The sequence below is a fragment of the Crassostrea angulata genome, chromosome 4 (genome assembly GCF_025612915.1).
Source record: "Crassostrea angulata isolate pt1a10 chromosome 4, ASM2561291v2, whole genome shotgun sequence".
NCBI classification, from domain to species: Eukaryota; Metazoa; Mollusca; class Bivalvia; order Ostreida; family Ostreidae; genus Magallana; species Magallana angulata.
This window is the reverse complement of record NC_069114.1, coordinates 46860828-46887551: the sequence shown is the minus strand read 5'-3', so window position 1 is coordinate 46887551 and position 26724 is coordinate 46860828. Positions and strand designations below refer to the sequence as shown.

Sequence of the window (26724 nt, the reverse complement as noted above, 5' to 3'; positions counted from 1 at the left end):
ATTTGAATAGAAGAAAAGTCATTTAGCATATTCAACACTCGGACTGTATATTGGTACAGATGTCACTACAAATAAGTACTGCTATGCTGGGTTTTTTTAAACAGAAACGACTTGAGGCTTTAGTTTTAAAGGGATTGATTTACAGCACTTTCTAAATATGCATTATATTAAATAGCACATAGATTTCACAATAAAGCATGGACAGACTTATAGTCAAAGATGCACGAACAAATACACAGTTTTTATTCTGTACTACTGGAGAAGCTGGTGTTTTCTTTGTTCTCATCCTCCTCCATGTCCTCTGTATTGTCTATTTGCATTTCCCCCTCGGGGGCCTCACTAGAGTTGAGTTCCCCTGACTGGTCCCCAGGGTCCTCATCTTCACCACATCCGTCCCAATCCTCATCCTCCTCCTCGGCGTCCATCAGGAAAATCCTCACCCGCCTCCGCGAGGAGAACAACTATTAAGACAAAAGGAAGTCATTGGTAATAAAAGTAGTACCATTAAGGTTCAGCATCTATAATACTTATCAGCAACTTCAGTAACATTTTTTTCACATGCATTGCTTGGTAAGTGCAATTTCAAGAAATGAGAGAGAGAGAGAGAGAGAGAGAGAGAGAGAGAGAGAGAGAGAGAGAGAACACGAATTTTTCACGATCTTAACAACATACAGTAAGCTCATTTTTGTCGATACTCTAATTCGATGATGACGAGGAATATTTTTGAAAATCCGAACCCCAATCAGAAATTATATTTACCGAGGGCACTGTATTACTGAAAAGCTTATACATTCGACAAAGAAGCATTTGAAGTAGACGATGTATATGGTGACCGAAAACTATCAAAGTAAACGATTTACCAGATGGTCATAAAATGTTCAACAATGTACTGAAAATAAAATCATTAGTAAAAAAAGAGGGATAGAGGAATTGTGTCCAAAGAGAAGGGATATCACTGTGAGTAGTTCATAAATTCCAAGGGACCTTTGATTCGGCTTACGATTTCTGTTTGATAAATACCAGTACTTCGTTTGCTGAATAAGAAATAGAAAGCCCATTGTGGTTCAAGTGCGAAAAAGGGGATTCAACTATTTGAAACGAGTATAATAATCGACTATTTTCAGATGTAGTAATGTGATACGATATGCAGGTGCATTATTTTTAGCCGCGAAGATATTTCAATAATGAACAATGAATGACAAAAAATGACGGAAGGTTGTCAGAAATCACACACACACGCAGAAATCCCAGAACGAGTTTTTTACAATTTGCAGCAATTGTCTATTCCGAGGAACGGGTGAATCAACGGAAATTTACAATTGCCAAATGTTACAGATACTAAAACAGGAATACAAAACCAGACGTCCATAAAAAAAAACTGGTATGAAGGGTCTGCTTTCGTTGCCTGACTGGTCGCCGATAATCCAAGTATATTTCATTCATTCCCCTGCTAAATCTTCATGCTTTTTACTAAGATTTTTTTCTGCTTCAAAAATTTAAAAGATTTTTTAGAGGACGCTTTCTAAAGCATCGGTTGAATCCGCCATTTATTAGAAGTGTGTATTTAAGTAATTTGCAGATTGGAAAAAAATTACACGTGTTAAAGGGGAGAACTTTAAAGGAATAATTCACAGAATGTCTCTATAATTTTATTGCAGCAAGGACAACATATCTGAACGGTCCTTTTCACTCCTTTCATTTTTTTGTTTATATCGTCCGCTCTTCCTTCAAGAGGCTTCCGCAGGGTAGACAAGTCGCTCATAACTTGTACCAGCTTAGGCGTTATATAGAATTATGGTAATGAATTACGTTATAATAAAACATAGCTTTTTTGATAAAAATTCAACTGATTTTTAGATTTAAAAAAAAATTGACGCACATGGGAAACATGTACATATGTATCAAAGTATTATCAATGGAATCCTAGATATACCGTTCATTAAGCAAAGTTCCTTATACTAGCATGGCGCAGTGTTGATTGACATAATCAAAAGAAACAGTGAGAAAAATAAAAATAACCTTCGACCTGGGACGCCCACACGGGCGCCATCGCACACAGCCATCCACCCGCCAACTTCGTGAAAGTGACGCACATATAAAATGACAAAACCATTTTTTCTTTAAAATTATTTAATTTACTCGAAATCTCGACCAGCTGACAAAGAACCATTACATTTAATTTGACGACCCCGAACTATTACTGAAATGATTATCCCCACTAAAATATGCGGATTTTAATAGCACCTGGAGGACACGCGAGATTCTATCACTGGTAGAGTCGAGCATATCTGGAACTTAGCCTCCGTTTAAGCTCAAAATGAATGGCCAATCAAGTGATAAATATTCTTATGATTTGTTAAAGAGGCGACCTATTATCTGATTAAAATAGTTTTATAAATCTTTCAGAGTTAAATTCTGTAATAAATATGATAAATAGACAGGCTTTTAGTTAAAACCTTGGATCACATGGGCCATTTACCTGGTTATGGTGTTCCCCTAAAACTGTTCAGAGTATATTCAACATAATTATGCGTATGGCTTTATTACTGCTTGTAATTTTGTGGAGGGCAATCGGATAGCAGAACTATTTTTTGCAACTTTCTTGCAATGCCGAAAAACAATGTGGGTTTTTTTCAACTTTGAATTTTTTCCAAGTAAAATTTTGCAAACTTTTTTCCCTGACGTGTTGCAGACTCCATTGGAAAAATACCGTTCAAGAAAGAGCACTTACCACAGTCGCTGTCTTTCTGGTTCCACTGACTGCGAAAGAGCGAGCTCTCATGTTATCTAAGCGGCGGTAACAGGATGGGTCAATCTTCGCGGCAACATCTACCAGACGACTTGAAATCGAAAAAAAAAACCACATAAAAATACCACATAATCAAAACGAGAAGAAGTAACACCAATCTATATTACAGAGAATAAATACTTACATGCTGTCCTCTTTAAACCCTTGTTCTGGGTCAATCGGCGTGTACGTGTCGTCTGCTATCGCCTCTAACGTCATCAGAACCAGCACCGGACGCTCGTCTTTGTGGTCCTCGACCAGTAACAGAGATATCGTCTTCTCGTCGTAGAACGCAATGTCTAGGATTCTATGACGGGTACATCTTAAAAAGAAAGTGTAAGTGTGTATTTTGTGTTATCTGGTATTTAGTGTGACCAGAGGTCACGTGGGAGTTTTGACTGGTTCTTGGATTTGCTCTGTGACTGGCTAACATAACCACGACTAGTAGAGACATTGTTTTACCAACATTCTCGTTCCTTACTTTTCGATTTACTATACATATGAATACATATAACTTAAAAAAAAAGAGATTCAAAACAAGCATACTCAAGTCTTTTAAAAGTTGTCTTCCACGCATGTACATGTAAGCAAGATGTATGAACAATTCTCTGTATGAAGACAAAGTTAAACCAAATGTCTGCAACGTCACCGGATATGCAGCAATGTATTTGGAACACCTGTGTTCTGTCAAATTTATTTATTTCGTTTAAGATAATTAAAACTTCTTTGGCCAAATCTTCTGGTACTTTGCAACTATTATAAACTTTAAAATGAAAATGTGATGTTTGTAAAATCGCTAAATTGTGGATCAAATTGTACATATATCGGCAATTCGTGCGATTGTTATATTAAAAAAACCCAGGGTTTTCTTAGTGGGGTGCAATCGCCTAAGAGTATTATCAGATGTTTGAACACGTGAAAAATATTAACTATGAAGAAATCTATAATGGTAGAACAAATGTTCAAAAGGCTGCTCAGTTACTACTTTGTAAATGTTTCCAAGATAACTAACGGTATATGTGTAAATACAATTTCCAATACAAACTTGTTCAATTGCACGCAACGTTTAGAGCAGTGTTATCAAGCAAACACAAAAATTCACAAGTTTCCCCCGCTAATCCCTTCAGCTCCAGTAAACAAGGACAATTTATTCATGTTCATTTAGGATATTAATACAGTGAACTTTTTTAAAAATCAAAGAGATTAGAAATTATCTCTTAACAATTAAATTCTTTGAATTCTCAGCTTTAATCGAACATTTTGTCTTTTACTAATTAACAATTTTTAATTGTCAATGTGTCCATAAAAGACCATATTGTGACAACTTAATATTCCATCTTTAGCTTCACTGGTTCATCGCCTTACAGCCAGGAAACCATTGTTACACATATACATTGAAAAATGTCGACGAAGGATCAAATAATTTCAAGAAACCATCGTAATTCTCTGATCAAAAACATGGCTCTGTGTACTTTTGTGTGGTCTGACAACCATCAAATTTCAATTTACAAAACACAGGTACAACGAATGTCTCTCAGATGAGCGAACTTTACTGTTTTTATTTTCCAAAGTTCATGGTGCCGACATTTTACTGTCCAGTCTCTATCCATGAACACAAGTCTACCCATTAATAAGCGTACTTTACTGCCGTCAGCATGCAGGGGACATTTTTACCCGCTACTCACGACTGCTAAGAAGTCAATTAAGGAGATTAATAACAGTTGGTTTTAATAAAAATATAAGACCCCTGACATCGGCATTTGGCTAAACCCATCAATTTCTTGCCCGGTAGCGGTGCAGCCACAATGTGCAGTCCAATCTTGGACAGCTTTCTGACGGGAACAAAAACTCATCCTTTAATTTAAACGACAATGGGATGTGACTTTTTATATCTTATCCTTCAGCTGTTTGATACACAGCAACAAAGCGCGCACGGCGAGGAGTGACCGGTCACATCACCTCTCCGGCCGGGTCACCGGACGGGACCAGAGGTCATGTGACCCTCGGCCGAAGATGCCGTACGTCAGGGGTAGGAGAGGGGATCCTATTGTCGGATGCGGTGATGGATGAGAAATAAATGGGAGGAATGATAGTGCGGAGATATTCCATTAATTACAAAGAATTCAAGACACTCGATAAAAATTGGCCAATAAATTAGACATCTTTATAGGGCTACTTGAAATTGCCCGAAGCAGGTATTATAGACGGCGAGGATGCAGATCCCTCTTTTATGTCCCGCGGCGAAAATCGCATGTTGAGTTTAAAAGGATAATGAAATAATCTCCAAATCATAAAGCACTACAATTTATGTCCAGAATGTCTTCAAAGTTTAGCAACATGTTTTATGTTTGACTGCTTTACAGATTATCAAATAGAATTGACAACCTTGGTGTACTTTAAATTAGTACCGATATACAGAAGATGGAGAAGGTATACAACTAAGAATGTGAAGGGTCTGAAACAAGTTGGCTTATACATCTTCATGCTGAGGAAAGGAGGCATAAAACGCTTGCAAGCAAAAATGGACAGCAGTAAGGTCACCCCCAACAGAAAAGCAATAACAAAGAAAAAACAAACCACGATAACCAAAAAAAAAAGTAATAAAAATCGGACTGATAAAAATTTCATGTAACAGTAATCTTAATGGAATTGCTATTAATTAATTGCAATCAATGCCTTTATCAAAGAAATAAAACGACTCTAAATGAGGTTAGAGAAAAAATTGATTTACGCGAGGCTCTCATCAAACTACATTCGACCAATAGTCCATCTTCATGGTACATCATTGGTTTACAGCGACTGTGAATCTTTGTTAGAGCTTGGACCATAACAGAATTGTCATCACAATACAAAACACAATTATTCATTACGCGGCCAGGTGTCAGGGTTATGATATACCCCCAGGTTGCGGACAACTTTTGCACCATATACCTTGATCAGTGCAATATTTCATCATATTATTGTTTTAATGCCCTGAAGAGCCGACATGCATTAAAATTGTTATCTAGCTTTAAGTTTATACATACATCTATATGGTGATATTTTTGAATGGTTCGATGAGGCAATGACAAACGCACATTTGTATCCATGCATATAATACTAGTAACAGTTTAGCATTAACTAAACCGTAAATTACCTTATATGTATAACAACAATACTTTAATACATTGACGAAGAATTCTATTCAGGGATCACAGTGACAGTCAACGAATCCCTAATTTGTGTGATCAACTGAGGTTATATTAAACCATAAACTGGCCGGGCCCAATGAGAAGGAGTTGATTACGTTAATGGTGCGACAGATGTGTTGCATTGTATTGGAACAGAGGTATTAATCATATTCAATATCTCCCTCCCCTGTAATAAACCACTCTCCGCTATAAACACGCGCATCCATCAACCGACGATTTTTATGGAGCTTAATTGAAATGTTATTCAATTAATGACGATTTGTGAAAAACAACTCATAACACATTTGTCGGAAATTCTATAAGCATAATGTATAATGGTTATGAGGGTCTTTTTTAATCTCTAATACTCTTCTAACGATTTAATCTTTATAATAGACATAAACAATTTAAAAATTATATTTAGTTGACCACGCCCCCCTAGGTTACACGACAGTAACCCCATCCAAGCTATAATCATTTAAACCAAATCATCTAATCGTTGAGAAAAATTTAAATGAACAGCACAAGAAGAAAACAGTTTTTAAAGAAGGTCTATTTTTCTCTTGGGGTTCATACACTCTAGTTTTAAATACAAGGAGATTTTGAGAGTGTCGCGGTGAAACACAGGTAATCTGCGCCGCATACACTTATCAGCGTTGTCGCAAGACAGTCTTCTCTACTCTACATGGATTTTAATATTTAAATAGGACAAGTCTGAGTGAGAGAGAGAGAGAGAGAAGCACTGTGGTCCTACTATCTTGGTTTATTGAGGACGGACTGACATATTTAACCGGCAGATCTAAATGATGTAACAATAACAAGCGGAAGACCCACAGTCCAGAAAGAGACAAAGTGTTGAGTGTGTTTCTAACGTCCGGACATACACATACTATGACTTGAAATGGGAAGGAATCTACAGTTCCTCGTGTTGTTGGGGTTATATCTGTCTTGGTCTACAGCACACACGGTAAGATTTCCTAACTAAAATGGCTTCATTGAAAGATAAAAGTATGTCGTTCATGTCTGTATAAACTAGTATGTACAAACCGCACTCTAATAGATGGAATATTAATCATATGCAAACTACCAAGGGGTTGAATGCTTGTGTTTACTTTTGCAAAAGCTTTCCATGTTTGCGAATCGAACTGGTCCCCTACTCATTAGTGCAAACTTGGGAGGACCTCTAAATATTAGAGGATCCACACAACATATTTGTTGTCTCTGATTATTCCTTAGAGTGTTCCAAACTTAACTCAAAGCACGGTTTTCTACTTTTATCAGGGTGTATACATTAAGATCGTGTTGGTATTCAGCATTAAATAAAACTATACAGTTAAATTGCATATTTAGTTGAAATAGAAAAATTCCCATAACCCTGTATCTTTTAGGTCAAACGACTCATGTGGTTGCAAACTGCAACTAGTTAAATATAAACGGTATAAAAGAACAATGTTTTTGCTGTCACGAAATGTTGCCACCAAGCCGGTTAGACAAATCCAGTTTGTATGAAATGTTGGGTGCAAGATTGTTTGGACAAGAAAAGCATAAACAAGTTCATAGAAAAGGAAATTTTTCTCAAATCTTTCGCTCTCGAAACATAAACAACTCAATTTCAGAACATAACTTCCAAAGAAATCCAAATCAATTTAAACTGGCCTGGTTAAAACCCCACATAGATTCTATTAATGATAAAAACTATATCTCAAATTCTATAACATTAAACTCTATAAAAAGAAAGACGTCCATATATTTACTTTTTCAGGAAAAAATAGACATGGGCGTAATGATTTTAAGGAAATAAAAATAATGGTTAAAAGCGAAAAGACAAAATTGTTAAAACAAAGATATTTTTCGCGGTTTTCATTAAATTATCACGAATAAACTAAACGTATAAAAATATGTGATGTAAATTCACGACACCATCTTTATAGACATGTACTTGTATACCCAAACATTCAAATATATGATACCTGAATTTTTGTTTTGTTTTAAAAATTGAACGCTGATTGGATAAGATTCGGAGCACCTGCTTTTTCAAATGACTATAGCAGTTCCCGTGAAATAGATATGATATTCTCATAAAGTATTTGTTGAAAGATAACGATTTGGTTGTCTGTGATAGTGTAAACAAAGGGACCAAAGACAGCCCCCACCGTAATGAACCTCACTCAAGGGCTCTGCAAACACGAGCCACATTGACCACGTGACTTAAAATTGAAAACCTTGGGCAACATATCCGCGACGTTATGACTTAAAATTGTCTTTGTTTCGAAGAATTTGAGGAAAGCGTTGCCATGATAAATTTTGTTTATTTAATAATCAATTTTATTTTGTATTCACATAATTTAAATATTAACATTGATAAATATCTATTTTATCTATTAAAAACTGTCAAAAATAATACCGAAGACGAACAAAGAACTTTAAATAGTTTGATAAAATGCAAACTATGTTCACTTGGTGAAAAACAGAAATCCGGATAACCTTTTATGGATTTGCAAACTGACAAATTAAATTTTAAACAGACAGGTATCCCAGGCGGCCTAACCCTGGTGGCGTTCCTCAAATGTTTGTTGTAAGTAAGTCTGAGGAGATATCGCTGGAACAACAGAGCATGCCTTCGTGCATGCAATGAGACCGAGGGTTTTCCTCCAATATTCTTTATTTTGTCAGACTTTGTCAACACAGGATTTAAGGCGCATTTCCTCTCCAGACCGATTCACGGATACCGCCTGTCGATATTATCATCAAACAAATCCGCCACACTCTCTTGGTCTATTTTCTATCATTATTACCCCATGCGTTATCTTTACAGTCAAATATAGTCTGAGGGTCGATGGCTTCTTTTGCAAAATGTACCATGGATGTCCTATCTCTTCTATATACCAGTACACCATGTACCGCTATCTGCAAGCATTGCAAAGTTCTCCAGCTCGTTGAGCAGTGCCACTATGGTCTAATTTTAACAGATGGTCATTCTGAATTCAGTAAAGTTTCAAGAATTGTCTATTTTACAATAATATAAATGTAAGGCGATAAAGAGTTACACAGGATTTAGCAAATTCATAATGAAAATTTGGCATAAAAAATATCGGTCTCGAAATGGCCAATCCGTATGTCCTATGTGATAGCGCGAACAACGAGGTTTATCAGTTGTTTATCCTGGTAAAAACGGAATGCGTAATACTCATCGTCTTAAATGAGAGCATTTAATATGAAAATTTGACATGGGCTTTTCGTGACAGATGCAATGGTGTCATCAATGAGCGCGATCTTTCAGGTAATAAAAGGTACCCAGTTAACCGTAAGTATCAGAATAATCGCCGAGACTATTTACAAACGACATTTAACTTCACATCGGAAGTCTAAACCCTCCAAACTAATTACCAGTTAATGTACAATCTGACTGGTGATAAGACATCTCCACACCGTCAATAGACCTCGATGTTTATCTTGGGGATGATCGTCGGGTGAATACTGGGAGCCTGAAGAAGTCCGCGCGCTGCTCGGCGGCAGATGGTTGTATGGACACTAGTCATTTGTTGGTTTATAGAACAGCCTCAGCTCTATTCTACCCTGTTTACATTTAGGATCCCATTTTTTTTGCAACCGGAGATCATATCTGAATATCTGTATCCGATTACTACAATAATATTTAACGGTCATTGAGTGGTCATTGTCGTGAAATTTGAGAACGGGTTGACATGGTTGACATATCTTGATAACCAAATCACTCTGATGTTTGAGGGCAAAGAGATTTTTCCAGCTAAAATCTCATAAAATCTGATAAATCTAGGTCCATAATCATTACATTAATTTACATACGAATCAAACAAGTTTTACGAGCACGAAAAATCTGGAATCTTTGCGAGTTGCCTTAGCTCGATCTTCAAAGCGTTTTACCAAAAGGAATTTAAAGTTGATAATCCAATAAATGAGATTATTAATCACGGATGAATCATTAAAAGAGAGAATATTCATTGATCTAAATAGAAATGATTGAAAACACCAAAATACAGATCTCTCTCTCTCTCTCTCTCTCTCTCTCTCTCTCGATCTCTCTCTCTCTCTCTCTCTCATGTACTAATAATGTGTAAGTTCGTCCCTTGATTTGTATATTTAATCTATTCATCTGCTAGGCACGCGTAGCACTGTAATTCAACCCCGGGGTGAGTCACCCCACAGAACATATTGCACATAAAAATATTGATGCAAATATTGATAGGGGGTTATTCAATAAAGTAAGGGGGTTATTCAATAAAATTTGGCAATCTTCAAAAAGGTAGACACATGAAGATTGTAAAGGCTATCGTATCTTCCAATATTTCCCATTAAGTCAAGTGTGTGCAAGGTTTTAACAAGGTTAAATTTATTGGCAAGAAATGACTGCACGACTAGGGATATAGAACGAAAAACAACAAAAGATCCTCTCTAGTGGTATAATACATTAACTTAGTTACAAAGTATCTGACGATGAAAATCAGGAATTCCAAACATGACCGTATTTCAACATTCATATTTCACCATGTCAAACATTAATAACTAATTTGTAGTGTGATTATTATAAGAACAGTATTAACCGTCATGTCAAATGATTGTATCGCTTTTCTTACACAAATTACATTATTAGATTATGAAGAAATACAAATTATCATTATTTAAAAAAAAATAATCCTACGACATAAAAAAAGATTCTTTCATGCTTTGAAAAGTTATACTAGTATTTATTAAGGCATCATTTGAATTTATATATTTTATCTTGATATGGATAATTAATTTGGTTCATTCATTTTAAAGGTTCTACCAAGTTTCCAGCAACTGAGAGCCAACTATCCTGGGTACAGGCACCATGGCGGCTATATCAGGAACAATCACCTCATCAAGATGATCGGCTGCAAGTCGGACAAACTCCTACATGACTCTAGTGCTCTCAGATTGTCCTATGCCCTCAACAAAATAGGTGAACCCCACTCCCTGGGAACTTCCCTAATCAGACTGTCAAAATTCGGGGAGGACAGCGTAGTCGGGAGAAATGGTTTGCAGTACATCTATCATCCTATCGCTTATGGACCATTTCTGGCCGACAAATATGGTTATCCTAGCATATCTAAGCTTCACCAAAAGGATCCAATCCATACAAAGAAAAACTTCTGGGGTAAACAGGGGATTCTCAGAGTAATTACTTACACTCAGCATTCCAATCTGCCAGTGGGACATGTTGCATTGTGGGATTGCAATAAATTTTTCCAATCAAAAGACTGGATTGCAATGCATTCATTAATTACTGTGGAATTCTGGGAATCACCAGGTAAGTTGTTGGCATTTTTAAAAAAATGAATAACAGAATTGTTAAAACAAATAAATCAACTTAGTACAAGGTCTTAAATAAAAACAATATAATCATCCTAGTACATTAAGATATGGTAGATCTTATTCAAAAATAAAATCTTGATATAAATGTTGAGTCAAAATTAAAAGCAATCATAAGTTGGTCACATAAAGAAACAAATTAAACATAATACATGTATTTCAAAGCTTGTATGCATTTATAATTAGAAACTACATTTTGAAACTTTGATTCTTTATAACGTTTGCACTTGCTAACATATGCACCCCTGATCGAGATATATTTCTTTGTCGTGTACAGTGCAAATATTTTTAACCGAGATTCAATCTATGAATGAAGAGGATTTGATTAGGATCAAAACTTGCACAGTATCTTAAACCAACACAGAAAGCGTCCTCTCTCTGGGGTTATCATTGGAGTGTCACACGAGCAAATATAACAACTGATAACCTGTAAAAGTCTGGCCACTTATTCAAGTGTTCCATCAGGAATATATAGGTCATTTTATTTTTGTTTTCAGATTCAAACTGCAGCGGCAATGCAACGAGTGACTTAAAGCCAACGTTTTATACATCTCCCCAAACTGAACATCCTAGAAACAACCATCACCAACATTTATCACATCACTCAATGAAAACCGGGGAATCCAAACATCTGCAGACATCCAGCCAACCACAACCAGCTGTGCCCTCCCAAACAAAAGCAGGAAAGACAAATTTCAACCAAAAACACACAATCTCTACTAGTCAGCAAACAAATCTATTACATAATCCCTCATACAGACGCAAGTTTCTCAAGAAGTATTTCTTGAGTAATGGCCACTTGCGCCATGCAAGGCACAGAGGACTTGTTCTGAGGAAAAACAATCCACAGGGGTAGATCATTTCTTATTCAACATTAATACTGTAATGGTGCTATTTTCTAGTCAGAATAAATATAAAACATTGAAATGGATCTTTCAAAGAGAAAACAGAACTGTGCTTGTCTGTAACTGCAAATGACTTGACAACCCAGGAAATGATATCGACAATGAATTCACCGAGTGACTCTGAATGAAAGTTGAGTTTCAGTGCGTCCAGTTTCCTCCATGCAGGTTTCCTATATGGTTACCTGGGCGTGTCGTAATACCAGAAATACCACTGGCTTTGTTGAAGTGCATCTAATACACGGTGTTTATGAGTGTGGGATTTCTGATGTTGTTGTTTCTAACGTATCATTTTTCAATGGATACAATGTATCAATTTAAATTGTAAAAAATGTGATATACATGTATGCTTGAAATGTGTATCAATATGTGACAGTGATACTTTGTCAGACAAACGTGTACTTACAGATACTGTGACAGTAGTCGTGGGGGTTCTTTCTCGAATGTTTTATGTCAACCGATTCAAGTTTTGTCAAACAGGCTGAATAACAATAAATGACATACCAGTAATAAGTGGCTTTGTGCATTTGAGTATTACAAAAATGAAAATGCAATGTTTACATTTTTACCATCATTCTTAAAAGTTCGCCCTTGAAATATCTGCGCACTTACAAAGCAGGGGACTCCTTTTTCAAATGGGAGTCTGATCCTAACTTATTGTCACAATTTGTTTTTCACCCCTTAATATCTCATTACATAATCAAACCTTTGTTCAAACAGAATGCTTAAGACATTTTAATTGGCCAGTAATACAATCTGCTTATCAAATCAGATAAAAATATTTCAATTGTAAATTAATATTGGGCACCTCTTCTTAATTAAAATACCCTGGTAATGAATAATACCGAGGGGTAATTCGAAAATTTATGAAGTGGTGTGCCAAAACACCACAGGATGGGTTTTAACTTGGGGAGCACCTGCCGAGATTATACCTATTGCATTGGGTTTGTATTTAAACATTTTTATGCAAATGTCTTGTCATTTCATTGACTTTTTCAAGCCCAACAAAAAAAGTCCAGCCGTGCAGAAAAATTTAATGATGTAATGTTTTGAAAAGACTGGCACATTTTTCAGTGTCTGCACACTTTAATCGAGTCCCGGCATCCCATTTTATTTGACATCTCTTTCTATTGAATTAGAAAAAGAATTTGTCCTCTGCTCCGCGGCTTTGTAATATAAGTTACAGTGCATGAAATGTTTGGAGTTCTCTGAGATAGAATTAAACAGAATATTTAACTCCAGAGCAAATGTTAAATCTGTTCCTTTCAAAGGAGTTGGAGAAATGTTGAATGTATTCTGTATTCAATGAAGAAATTAAGTTATTTTGGACCAAAAAATGTATGTTTGTGATTTACTAATAAAATGATTTTCAAAATGTACAGTTTTTGTGTTTATTTTTTAAACATTATTTCACGCAAATCTTATTCAAATTATTAAAATGCATGTATATTAAAACTTAAATCCGAAGTGTACTTACTGTTCAATTGATATCAACTCAATATCACTCAATTCTAAAATCTTATCTAAAATCATTTAATTTGTTGAATATTAGAAACCATATCAACGTATTGAACACCTGGGACAAACCACTTTATCTTTCCAAGCTGGTATACTGAATGCTTTATAGACAGATACACTGAAATGTTACTATCTGCATTTGCAGCAAAATTAAGACATTAAGGTGGTATTGGACACCTGTCAATATTAATGTGGATAAAATTACATTATAATCAAAATACTTTCAACGGTTTAGAATTTTAAAATTTTACAATATTTGGCCCCCCCCCAAATTTTTTTTTTTTTTTTAAGTTGAAAATTATAAAAGCCCAAGCGGCATTCAAACTCATGACTTACAGATTTTGAAATACCACTCTAACCTATAGCACTACGCTGTTAGGTACCAAATTTGGGGAAGAAAAAATATATTTTTAAAAAATTAATTTATACGTTGTACGTCACAAAATGGAGGTTTCCCACACCATGTTTTATTCTCATACCTAACAAAACAAGGAATAATGAAAGTCATTTGGTATTAGGTCATACAATTTTGCAGAAATATGCATAGGATGCCAGAGCATTTGGTGACCTTTGACCCTTATAACACCATCTGAATCAAGTGCTATGTCCTTGAATTGCATAAAGCACTCATCTGCATTGGATACAGTACCAAGTTTTGACCTTCAAAGCATACTGGGTACATGTAATATCATTGCCAACCCATTAAAAAACTCTGAAGCAGATTTTTTTTTTTTTTGAAAATCTCCAATCAAACCTTTTAAAATATTTGACAGTTGTGTCATGAAATTGTTGAAGCCTGTGAAGAATTGACCTTGGTTTGAATTTTTACTGCAGTATATTGAACCTCCTCTAAGGCTCTAACCCAATAGGATATTAAACTCCTGCTTCAAACTATTACAGCTGTTATTTACATTTAATGAGGACTTTTCCCTTAAAATGTTATATCCTGTTAGTGAGGAGATTCCTTATATCATGGTCAAGATAATAAGACTATGAAAATAAAAGGAGGTTAAATTCAATACACGATTCAGTATTAATACCGGTAGTTCTATATTCCAAGGCCTTGGAAATTAAACTTCAAAATACTCTGTCCTGCATCTAACATTGACATATAAGTCTCTGATCCATTCTTTACCTGACATTTAACATTTTTCTGTCACATTTGTGGAAATAACCCTGACATACTGCAGCTTTCTGGTCCAGATTCTAACCTTGACACACAAATTCAGCAGTTCTCTGTCATACTTCTGATTATAAAAAAAATAACCTACAAGTTTCCTCCTCTCCATCTTTTCTGGACATAGAAAAGTTTAAAGTCTTGCTTCTTACAATGATATACACACTAGTTTCGATCCAGGTCTTACAACAGTTTTCTCTCCATCTTCTTACAATGACATATTAAAGTTTTCTGTCCATATTATCACAATGATGTTCAAAAGTATTCTATCTTGCTTCCTACCAAGCCTCTTACCAGTTACCTCTACAGCATCTTACCTCAACATACAAGATTTTTGTCCATCATTAAACAGTTTTCTATTCAGAATCTAACCTTTACATACAATAGTTTCTTGTCCAACATATTACCTTTGCCTACAACACAACAGTTTTCTGTTTAGCATCTAACATTGACCTACATCTTCTGCTCCAGCATCTAACCCTGATGTACAACAGTTTCCTATCCAGAATCTTACCTTGACCAACAACTGATTTCTGTCCAGCATCTAACTTTAACCTATATCAATTTTCTATCCAGAATCTTACCTTGACCTACAACTGATTTCTGTCCAGCATCTAACTTTGACCTATAACAATTTCCTATCAAGAGTCTTACCTTGACCTACAAAGGTTTTCTGTCCAGCATCTAACCTTTACCTACATCAATTTTCTATCCAGAATCTTACCTTGACCTACAAAGGTTTTCTGCTCTTGGTTCTTACCTGTCTTCAGTTGTTGAGTTATTCTTCTGTTCTCTGTTATTTAAAGCACCAACTCGAAATGAAACAGCTTCCATATGACTTTCTCTGTCAATCATAATCCAAGAATTAGGAGAATCAACATTTTTTTCACAAATATCAATGTCATATTCAAGACAAATAATTAAGCTCTCTAAGTATATAATCAGAACAACACTTACTTGCTAGCTGATGAAATCCTCCGTATGAGTACACACTTATCACATGGCAAACTGTCCTTTGTGTAAACAGTATACAGCATCTCCTTCTCATTGTTTGTAAATCTGAACAGAGTATAGATGAAAATCTGAGTATTATAGACCAAAACCAGGTTTGAATATTTTTTAATAAAAGAGAGACAACTCTTTCACTATTTGAGGTACCAGTACATGTAATGCTTTCAGCATTAACTCCCTTTGTCAATGGTTTCTTTCACAGCTTTGAAAAGACCCCTTGAATAGGCATATAGATTAATCACTTACTGGAAAACTTTAGGATGAAAATCAGGATCTGAAGGGTCACTGTTGGATGAAAAAAAAGATTAGTATTTTGAATCAAGGTGTTTTTACCATTGTCCAGATTCAACATTATCAACAACAAGAGATTTAAGGTTATCATGTACAATATTATTACAAGATGTATGTATCATAGTTTGGGAGTGGTAGGATCAGTAATAACCACAGGCACTTCATGTTAAAAAAAATTCCCTTGTTTAGGTAGATAATTTCCCGTATTATAATACATGTAATAACAAGACTCGTCACTGTCCCCATTTTGAATTTTATTTCTTAGCAAATATTTCTGTAAAACTAAGTTTTACAAGGATTGGCAAAAAAAGTTATTCAACTTTTATTAATATCTTTTGTTAGCACAGATGTGCTCGAGGTGGTAAATAATGTGTAAAGAAGCTGGTGTAGTCAGAGAAAACTAGTGCATCATCCATTTGAGTTGATGATACAACTATTCCTTAATTTAAAGTAAAAATCATTATCCAAATTCAGTCTACTGCCCCTCATATCACTATTTTCAAAGAGCATAATATATTGGTGTCACAGCACCTGCTACTGGTCTTAAAGAAATGAGTTCGACACTTGCACTCGTTTTTATGTTTTTTACCTAATATATAAGAATTTTTAAAGTCAAATATCGTAAACTGTTAATTTCTTTAACATTTACTAGTATTTGGTTCTTCTTCCACATTAATATCCAATGGTGTCCAATACCATCATAAAGCCAGTGTTTTAAGGGGTCTTCTTTGTTTTGTTTTCTTTCTTTTTTTTGGATGTAACTAATATGAAAATCACAACTAATGAGATACTGGTGAAGATTAAAGACTAGCTATAGGAATAAGGTCGGATTAAAGACTAGCTGTAGGGAATAAGGTCAGATTAAAGACTAGCTATAGGAATAAGGTCAGATTAAAGACTAGCTGTAGGGAATAAGGTCAGATTAAAGACTAGCTATAGGAATTATAATGTAAGATATTAAAGACTAGCTATAGGAATAAGGTCAGATTAAAGACTAGCTATAGGAATAAGGTCAGATTACAGACTAGCTATAGGAATAAGGTAAGATTAAAGACTAGCTATAGGAATAAGGTCAGATTAAAGACTAGCTATAGGAATAAGGTCAGATTAAAGACTAGCTATAGGAATAAGGTCAGATTACAGTAGCTATAGGAATAAGGTCAGATTACAGACTAGCTATAGGAATAAGGTCAGATTAAAGACTAGCTACAGGAATAAGGTCAGATTAAAGACTAGCTACAGGAATAAGGTCAGATTACACACTAGCTATAGGAATAAGGTCAGATTAAAGACTAGCTACAGGAATAAGGTCAGATTAAAGACTAGCTATAGGAATAAGGTCAGGTTAAAGGCTAGCTATAGGAATAAGGTCAGATTAAAGACTAGCTATAGGAATATGGTCAGATTACACACTAGCTATAGGAATAAGGTCAGATTAAAGACTAGCTACAGGAATAAGGTCAGATTAAAGACTAGCTATAGGAAAAAAGACTAGCTATTACAGACTAGCTACAGGAATAAGGTCAGATTAAAGACTAGCTATTACAGACTAGCTACAGGAATAAGGTCAGATTAAAGACTAGCTATAGGAATAAGGTCAGATTACAGACTAGCTACAGGAATAAGGTCAGATTAAAGACTAGCTATATGAATAAGGTCAGATTAAAGACTAGCTACAGGAATAAGGTCAGATTAAAGACTAGCTATTACAGACTAGCTACAGGAATAAGGTCAGATTACAGACTAGCTATAGGAATAAGGTCAGATTACACACTAGCTATAGGAATAAGGTCAGATTAAAGACTAGCTATAGGAAAAAGGTCAGATTACAGACTAGCTATAGGAATAAGGTCAGATTACAGACTAGCGATAGGAATAACGTCAGATTAAAGACTAGCGATAGGAATAAGGTCAGATTACGGTAGCTATAGGAAAAAGGTCAGATTACAGACTAGCTATAGGAATGAGGTCAGATTAAAGGCTAGCTACAGGAATAAGGTCTGATTAAAGACTAGCTATAGGAATAAGATCAGATTACAGACTAGCTATAGGAAAAAGGTCAGATTACACACTAGCTATAGGAATTAGGTCAGATTAAAGACTAGCTACAGGAATAAGGTCAGATTACACACTAGCTATAGGAATAAGGTCAGATTAAAGACTAGCTACAGGAATAAGGTCAGATTAAAGACTAGCTATAGGAATAAGGTCAGATTACAGTAGCTATAGGAATAAGGTCAGATTACAGACTAGCTATAGGAATAAGGTAAGATTAAAGACTAGCTACAGGAATAAGGTCAGATTAAAGACTTGCTACAGGAATAAGGTCAGATTACAGACTAGCTATAGGAATAAGGTAAGATTAAAGACTAGCTACAGAAATAAGGTCAGATTAAAGACTAGCTATAGGAATAAAGTCAGATTAAAGACTAGCTATAGGAATAAGGTCAGATTAAAGACTAGCTATAGGAATATGGTCAGATTAAAGACTTGCTATAGGAATAAGGTCGAGTCTCTTACTTACTAGTCAAACAACTTTATAGACGACTGGCATCTCATTGATTGACCAATCACACTCTGGAATGAAAAACAAAACAAAATACATACATATATAGGTTGGAAAACATTTACATTGATACAGAAATAAACTTATAGTACTATTGTAAAGTAAAACATGGTCAAAATACAGTGCCAGGGACGGGCGATTTAGCTTCATTAAAAGCGTAATTCATAATACCCATCAAGTTCACAACATATAGTATAGTAACGGGGAATGAAAATCACTTTGCTGTAAGCATCAATTCATTATAAGCATGTTTGCTATAACCGTGTTTTACTGTATCAATTTCATAGACAATGAATGAAAATGAATTCTAGTGTTTCTATATACATAGATTCATGCTAATATGAACTTAAATATATCTATTGTTCACTCATACTGGTACTTCAAATGTCTTAATGTTAGCTTGTTTTTATAAAATCATTTAGCAAAACCTTCTTGAGTGTAAGGTTTTTTGTTTTAGATTTACAGAAAGCCTACAGAGGGAGGCACAGACAATTTTTCACAAGATCCAATAAAATTCACAGAGGATGTATTGAGGGTGTATTCACCCTTTCCTACAGAATCTAACAACACTTACAGATGGTTTATACAGAGAGGCACTAATAGCACTGTCCAAATCCTCCTGTAGCTGAACCAGGGACTTCATGTTCTGTACAGGATAAAGCACTTCATGAGCTGAAAATAGATCAGAGTTAAAGATTCCAGAAAATATTGTGTTTTTCATGTATTTTCTTACAGAATGTTTAAAAAGATGTCAAAAGTTTCAAGGAGGGATATTTTGAGATGTCACAAAGTGCAATGTTTTACATGTAAGTAAAAGTTTAAATTCACATTCAAAAGAACTTAATCAGTCAATGATAATTTTATTCTTGTGAAACAATCCTTCATATGAAAGACTTTTATGAAGAGAGAAAGAGAGAGAAACCTCATTTAAATTTCATTTCATACAATAGCATTTTTGTATAATAATGTACTTTTAAATACTAGTATACTAAATCCCTTCATGATCATCATCTGTATTACCTAGAGAGTTGACTGTATATTAGCTGTTACCTTTGAGGAGAAAGCAGCCTCTCTGAAACTGGACCCAGGGGTTGCTGGATATGTTTGGGGGGTAGTGCAGATCCTCCTTCTTAAGATACTACAGAACCAACAAAATATCATCATCAGAATTAGTCACACAGTTCAGGCCTTTGGACCATAAAACTTAGACGAGCTCACTTTTGATCTCAGTCTCACTTTTCCACTATCTATTCCTTTTGTAAAAGTGAGACTGAGATCAAAAGTTAGCTCGTCTAAGTTTTATGGTCCCAGGGACCATACTCATAAGATCCAAGTTTGAAATTTTGAAACTGAGAAACTATTTTAGTTTGGCCTAATGTAACAGAGACACTTATTGCCTCTGCTGGGTTTTGAACCCGGGTCCTCTGGCATGCCAGTCCAGTACTCTACCGATTGAGCAAATGGGTTAACCCACTAGCCAGGACTAGTAGGAATGCCATATACCTGACTCTACCACACTTTTACTATTTATAACAACCATACATCCACATTACTGTCAACAAAAGGGCACAGCGCCCCTCAAAATGTACATGGAAAACGACATACCATGTGCACCTCAGAACATATACAGTATTTTACATCATTTCTTGATTTTAATGTCAGTTGAGTTAACTCAAATACCTTAAATCAAGCTAAAAGTCCATCAATGTATATTACAATAATAAAAATTAACCTATGCATAAACTGATTCAACTATTCATAATGCAGCCAACATACAAGACTGATTCCTTATAGCTGCTTGGTCAAAATGTACCTGTTTATATTGAATTCTATGGACACTGAAAAACAATACAAGTAGTTTTATTTTGTATATATTTACAAGCAATGTACTGATGCAGTAGTTTTCCCCATCATTTCCCCATTATTTCTATGAGTTAAATGATGTTCAGAAAGAGTTTCCAAAGAATTAATGAATATCTAAAAAAAAATGTGTAATTTCGCCCCTCATTGAAATTTGAAGTGGGTATACTATATTCACAACAGGATTTAGACATTTCCCAAAAACAATGTAAGCAAGCTTTCAAAATTGTTTTTCCTCATCAAATATTCTTTTATGTCTTAAATTTGTACATTTTAATTTGGGGTGAAGCAACTCAAGCAGTCAAGGAACAAAACAACATGGATTCTTTTGTTAAATTTCCATGACACATGCTCTTTTAAATATTTTGTGCAGAGTTATTTTAATTACTTCAAATATTTCTATCACTGAAAAGAGACCAATTCAGTAGGTGTAATTTAGTGTATATTCATAACTTTCTACACGAATTGGTTTAAATGGAAAATGATTTGATACTTAATAGCCAAAAAAGCAGACCACCCAGCTTTAAATATTCACACACATACTTGTGTCATAATGTTATTTGTTCAGACAATTATCTTCAGAATGACCAGAGCTGAATGTTTTAAAATGACACAAATTTCTTGCAAGAGGGATAGTTTAAATATTTTCATTCTGTAGTCTTTTTTAAAAAGAAGCCACACCATACAAACACAATTACTGTGTACAGAGAAATATTCGCCCCCGTTTTATTATCACCCTTTCGCCCTAATTGTAAGAGGGCAAATTTAAGACTAGGCGAATTCTATGTCGCAAATAATATCTCTGTTAACACAACTGCATCTGGGCGAATTCAAGAGGGGGCAACACCATTTGCAATTGTAGAAGGGCGTAAATAACATGGGGTGAAAATAACCCTGTTTATAGTATTAGAAAGTATGGTAAAAAACCAAATGGAATAAAAGTTCAGAAAAAATAAAATATCTAAAACTCTACCTGCAGAATATTGCTGAAAGAAAATAGATTTATAGTTTAACTCTAATTTGAACTCAATCTAGTAAGTTAAAATGGTGCAAGTGAACATCTACTGTACAGCTGAAAACTCACAATTTAATGTTTATCAAACTCTTCCCAAGTTCTGTTGAGAGAACTTAACCAAGAATTTCCTGTTTAGGTGTCACTTTAGCTTGATATCTTTTATATGACTCATTCATAGTAAATTAATAATAAGCTTTATATATGCAACAACTACAAACACATCCAGAAACTGGAGCATTCATAATAACCTGTGATCCAAATATAATCATCCTTACAAAAAATAACCTTTGACTTGGAAACTATATAAAAATCTTACTCCTGCCATAAGCAACTTGTGCACAAAGTATGATCCTTCTATCCTAAACAGACAGGTTTGTATTTTACCTACAAGGTATGAGAAGTTTAAGCCTCTCATGACCTTGAACTCTGATCTCTTACCTTGAAAATAGCCTTATGCAACCTGTACACCAAATATAATTTTGTCTCTTTGCAAAAACAACCTCTGCAGTAGGTATGACCAATCTACTAAGAACAAACTGACTACTACAGTAAAACTTATTATAGAGAAGTCCTAGGGACCAATGGATTTACTTCACTATATCTGGAATTCGTTATAGCCGTTTTAATTACAAATTCATTATAATAAGTATAGTGAATTCGCTATATACATGCTTTCTTCCACCAAACTACATTTTGAGCTAATTGAGGCATAAAATGAAAATACATTCTTTTGAAACCTATAATAATCAGATTTTAAATAGAAGAGTTTATGTGGAAATGAATTCATTCAAAGTAATATGCTAATTGGTTTTGCTAACTTTTAAATTTATTATAAAAATTTAAAAATTCATTAATTTTCACCTTTACCGGACTCAAAATCAATTCACTCTATACATAAATTTATTATATCTGAATTCGTTTCCATAAAATTCTGCAAGGAGTTGTTAAGCATTTTCACAAAACTTCGTCAACTCCGAGATTTCTCTATATCCGTATTCTTACTAAACAAGTTTTACTGTTATGCCTGTATTTTGCTTATAAGGTGTGGAGACTCAAAAAGATAGGATGACCTAGACATTGACCTGAGAATAAATATGGTTCTTTCTTCGGTCATAAGCAATCTTTGTATCAAGTTCAATCTTCATTCCTTCAAAATCTGCCCACAAATTGTGAACATGCAGATGCAGACAAATGCACTTCTCCATGTTTCAATACATATGTCTAAAGACAGGCATATAACATTCAAATATCTTTTAACCAAAACCAGAATTTAGTTACCACATGATAGTAAGAGTAAAATATTCCCAAACTATAATTCTTCTCCCAACAGACTGTATTTATCACATTTGGAAATTATTACTTTCAAAAAATTAAGCTGTTTAAAACAAGACAGATAAAAATTCACTAAGAAAAGGTGAATAATGTACATACATAACTATACTTCAGTAACTTTAAAAGAAAGGGTTTTAATTGTTATGATTTTTTTTTTATGCAACACATCTTTTAACTTGGATGAAAGAAAAATCTTACATAATTATGACATATAATTTAAAAGTTAGATTCTAAAGAATTTTGCTTCAGACCTGTCTAACATTAAGGATAAGAGAGATAACTTTCTCAAAATTGTTTTGTGGATTTTGTGACACTTTGGAGTTTTTAAAGAACCATTTTCAGAAGGTAGAAAGTTTTATAGAAATTTTGGATTCTAGCATTCTGATCCTCGCATACAATGCACATGATTCACAAGAGATCGGCAAAGTGTTGCAGCCAGTTCATAAAATATAATTTTTTTTAAAAAACAAACATTTACTGGTACTTCTGAAATTTTTTCATATTCCTAATCTTCAGGTGACAGGAAATTAAACTTTGATTACCCTTGTTTCAAACAATGTCATTTCCAAAAATATAACAAATAAATTTTCATCAAAAGGTCTTTCTCTCCATCATTTAGAAATAGCATTCAGATGGAATGGCCAAGATAGATTCATGGTCTTTTTAGAAGAAATGAATGGTCTTAATATGGAAATTCATAACATCTTTGTTTTCCAGGAAATGAAACTCTTGCAAAATGAATGTACATGCATTTCTTTGATAGAATTTAGAGAAATTTATTATTAAAAAAGAAGAACCGCTTCCCTACATTTAATTGTTTTATATTCTATTGATACCATACTTTGTTGTTATACATGGTATATATATATATTATCATAACAGTAACTTGATCCAAAGTGTCAGATCACGTCGTGTTGCCAGGCGTGAATCATCAGATCAGGCAACGAGACATGATTCGGCTCTTTGGATCAAGTTATAATGATAAATTTATGATATACCCTTGTCCATTTAAAAGTTTTAATTACCGGTACAAAACTATCTTTTTAAAATCAACTGTATGACGTTTACTTACATAACAAGATATCTGTGAGCCAATGCTCACTAGTGATACCCCCGCTCTGATGTGAATATGCAAAATAAGCAAAGTCGACATTTAACAGAAAGCTGGCATCCGATTGGTACAGAAATATATCCCACAATATGGCATGCCTAAACAAATAGTGTGTTAAAATTTCAAGCATCTGCGATAAATAGCTGCTGAGAAATCTTTGAGGAAAATTTGTTTGAAAATTTTGGCTTAAATAAACAAAGTACTCATTTAACAGGAAGTTGACGTCCGATTGGTACAAAAATATACCCCACGATATGGCATGCCTAAACAAATAGTGTGTTAAAATTTCAAGCATCTGCAATAAATAGCTGCTGAGAAATCTTTGACGAAAATTTGTTTGAAAATTTTGGCTAAAAATAAACAAAGACATTGTTTAATAGGAAGTTGACGTCCGATTGATACAAAAATATATCCCACAATATGGCATGCCAAAACAAATAGTGTGTTAAAATTCAAAGCATCTGCGATAAATAGTTGCTGAGAAATCTTTGACGAAAATTTGTTTGAAAATTTTGGTTAAAAAATAAGCAAAGTCGTCATTTAACATGAAGTTGACGTCCGATTGATACAAAAATATATCCCACAATATGGCATGCCAAAACAAATAGTGTGTTAAAATTCAAAGCATCTGCGATAAATAGTTGCTGAGAAATCTTTGACGAAAATTTGTTTGAAAATTTTGGTTAAATATAAGCAAAGTCGTCATTTAACAGGAAGTTGGCGTCCGATTGATACAAAAATATATCCCACATTATGGCATGCCTAAACAAATAGTGTGTTAAAATTTCAAGCATCTGCGATAAATAGTTGCTGAAAATTCTTTGACGGAAATTTGTTTGAAAATTTTGGCAAAAAATAAACAAAGTCGTCATTTAACAGGAAGTTGACGTCTGATTGGTACAAAAATATATCCCACGATATGGCATGCCTATAAAAATACTGTGTTAAAATTTCAAGCATCTGCGATAAATAGTTGCTGAAAATTCTTTGACGGAAATTTGTTTGAAAATTTTGGCAAAAAATAAACAAAGTCGTCATTTAACAGGAAGTTGACGTCTGATTGGTACAAAAATATATCCCACGATATGGCATGCCTTTAAAAATACTGTGTAAAAATTTCAAGCATCTGCGATAAATAGTTGCTGAGATAAATGCAACAGAAATTTTTGTTACGGACGGACAGATGGACGGACAGACAGACAGACACACAAGGGTAAAACAGTATACCCCCTCTCCTTCGGAGCAGGGGTATAACAAAGCTATTTTGAAACAAACTCTTTTAAAATGTGCTAAAATACAGACGTTATTTAATGCGTACTATGCATCAGTTTCAGAGAGTGGTGATACGAATCGGAAAACCACAGTGTTGTGATCTGAAAAATTGGATCACACTCTGTAAAATCAATAGTACCAAGAAGATATAATTGATGGGTATATAATAAATATTTTTAATATTATTCTCTGATAATGAAATATAATATTTCCTAAACAGTGTGTTACATGTATCTCTTTCTCATATCATGATTTAATATGTTCATCGTCAATTTTTAAAAATATGAGAACCGCACGAGGCATTCAAATTAATTATTTTTATATCACAAGGTATAGTGTTTTATGAAAATCTTCGTTAGAAGATTATAACAATGTTGACGTATTTGTAGCAGAGGGTTTATGAACCTTAAGTTTTAGATTGTATAGAATTTCATCTTCTTACCTGTCCAACTTTCTCCAGCTTAAACCTGGACTTCTTGTCTTTGTCTGCCATTAGTTCTGAGATGGAATCTTCATCATCCTGAATCACAGAAGAAAAAAAACCAATATGAATATAAAAGAAAACATATTGTTTTTATTTTAGTAACATATAAAATTATAGGTGGGTCCAAAAAACGTTTTTGAAAAATCTCTTCTTCAACGGAATGTAAGAATAGGAAGGGGTTCCAAATATTTTCACAGTTGACATATTGTTTGTATGGCAAATAACAAATTTCAGAGCATAACATTTTCAGTAAATCAAAGGACAAGAGGCCCATGGGCCACATCGCTCACCTGAGGAACAATAGGTATAATAAAATCAGCTCAATGGAGTCATAATACAAACTATCTGGACAATGTACAATAATACATGTAGATCCTGTATAAATAAAATCCATTTTCCCCTGGATATTCTTATGTTTATAATCATTAGTCCCTTTTCTAACAGGATGATTTTATAGTCATATCATATGTTGAGTATTGCAGTTCTCAAAAAGATCCCTAACAATAGTTTATATATGGGATATAAACGTACATCAAACTCTGAACCTTCTCGTGAGGCCAAAGAATTGTCCTTGGGCCAAAGTCTTAACAATTATAAAGAATCATCTAGCTGATTAGTTTCTGAGAAGATTTTTAAAGATTTACCCTATATATTCCTTTGTTAAACTTTGACCCCCCATTGTGGCCCCACCCTACCCCCAGGGGTTATTATTTTCACAACTTTGAATCTACACTACCTGAGGATGCTTCCACACAAGTTCCAGCTTTGCCGGCGGATTAGTTTCTGAGAAGAAGATTTTTAAAGATTTACTCCGTTTATTCCTATGTAAAACATCGACTTCCAATTGTGGCCCAAAC

General features: G+C 34.4%; 2 protein-coding genes across 2 annotated transcripts in view; one reads left to right on the top strand and one right to left on the bottom strand.

The window, feature by feature from the left end:
- Nucleotides 1–206: 206 nt before the first annotated feature.
- The window catches only part of LOC128179617 (anaphase-promoting complex subunit 4-like), a 39353-nt gene continuing 12835 nt past the window's right edge, over nucleotides 207–26724 (bottom strand). Inside the window, exons 18-27 of the mRNA XM_052847099.1 lie at nucleotides 25826–25903; nucleotides 19844–19931; nucleotides 19368–19465; nucleotides 18752–18804; nucleotides 16183–16221; nucleotides 15883–15984; nucleotides 15686–15769; nucleotides 2934–3110; nucleotides 2732–2840; nucleotides 207–461 (exon numbers count right to left, since the gene is read on the bottom strand). Coding sequence (XP_052703059.1) covers nucleotides 243–461; nucleotides 2732–2840; nucleotides 2934–3110; nucleotides 15686–15769; nucleotides 15883–15984; nucleotides 16183–16221; nucleotides 18752–18804; nucleotides 19368–19465; nucleotides 19844–19931; nucleotides 25826–25903 — 1047 coding nt within the window. The 3' untranslated portion in view covers nucleotides 207–242. The remainder of the gene's footprint in view (nucleotides 462–2731; nucleotides 2841–2933; nucleotides 3111–15685; nucleotides 15770–15882; nucleotides 15985–16182; nucleotides 16222–18751; nucleotides 18805–19367; nucleotides 19466–19843; nucleotides 19932–25825; nucleotides 25904–26724) is intronic.
- LOC128179620 (uncharacterized) lies at nucleotides 6440–13607 on the top strand. The gene is made up of 3 exons (XM_052847106.1): nucleotides 6440–6925; nucleotides 10756–11266; nucleotides 11826–13607. Exons 1-3 carry the CDS (start codon nucleotides 6860–6862, stop codon nucleotides 12182–12184), a joined length of 936 nt encoding a protein of 311 aa, XP_052703066.1. The 5' UTR covers nucleotides 6440–6859; the 3' UTR covers nucleotides 12185–13607.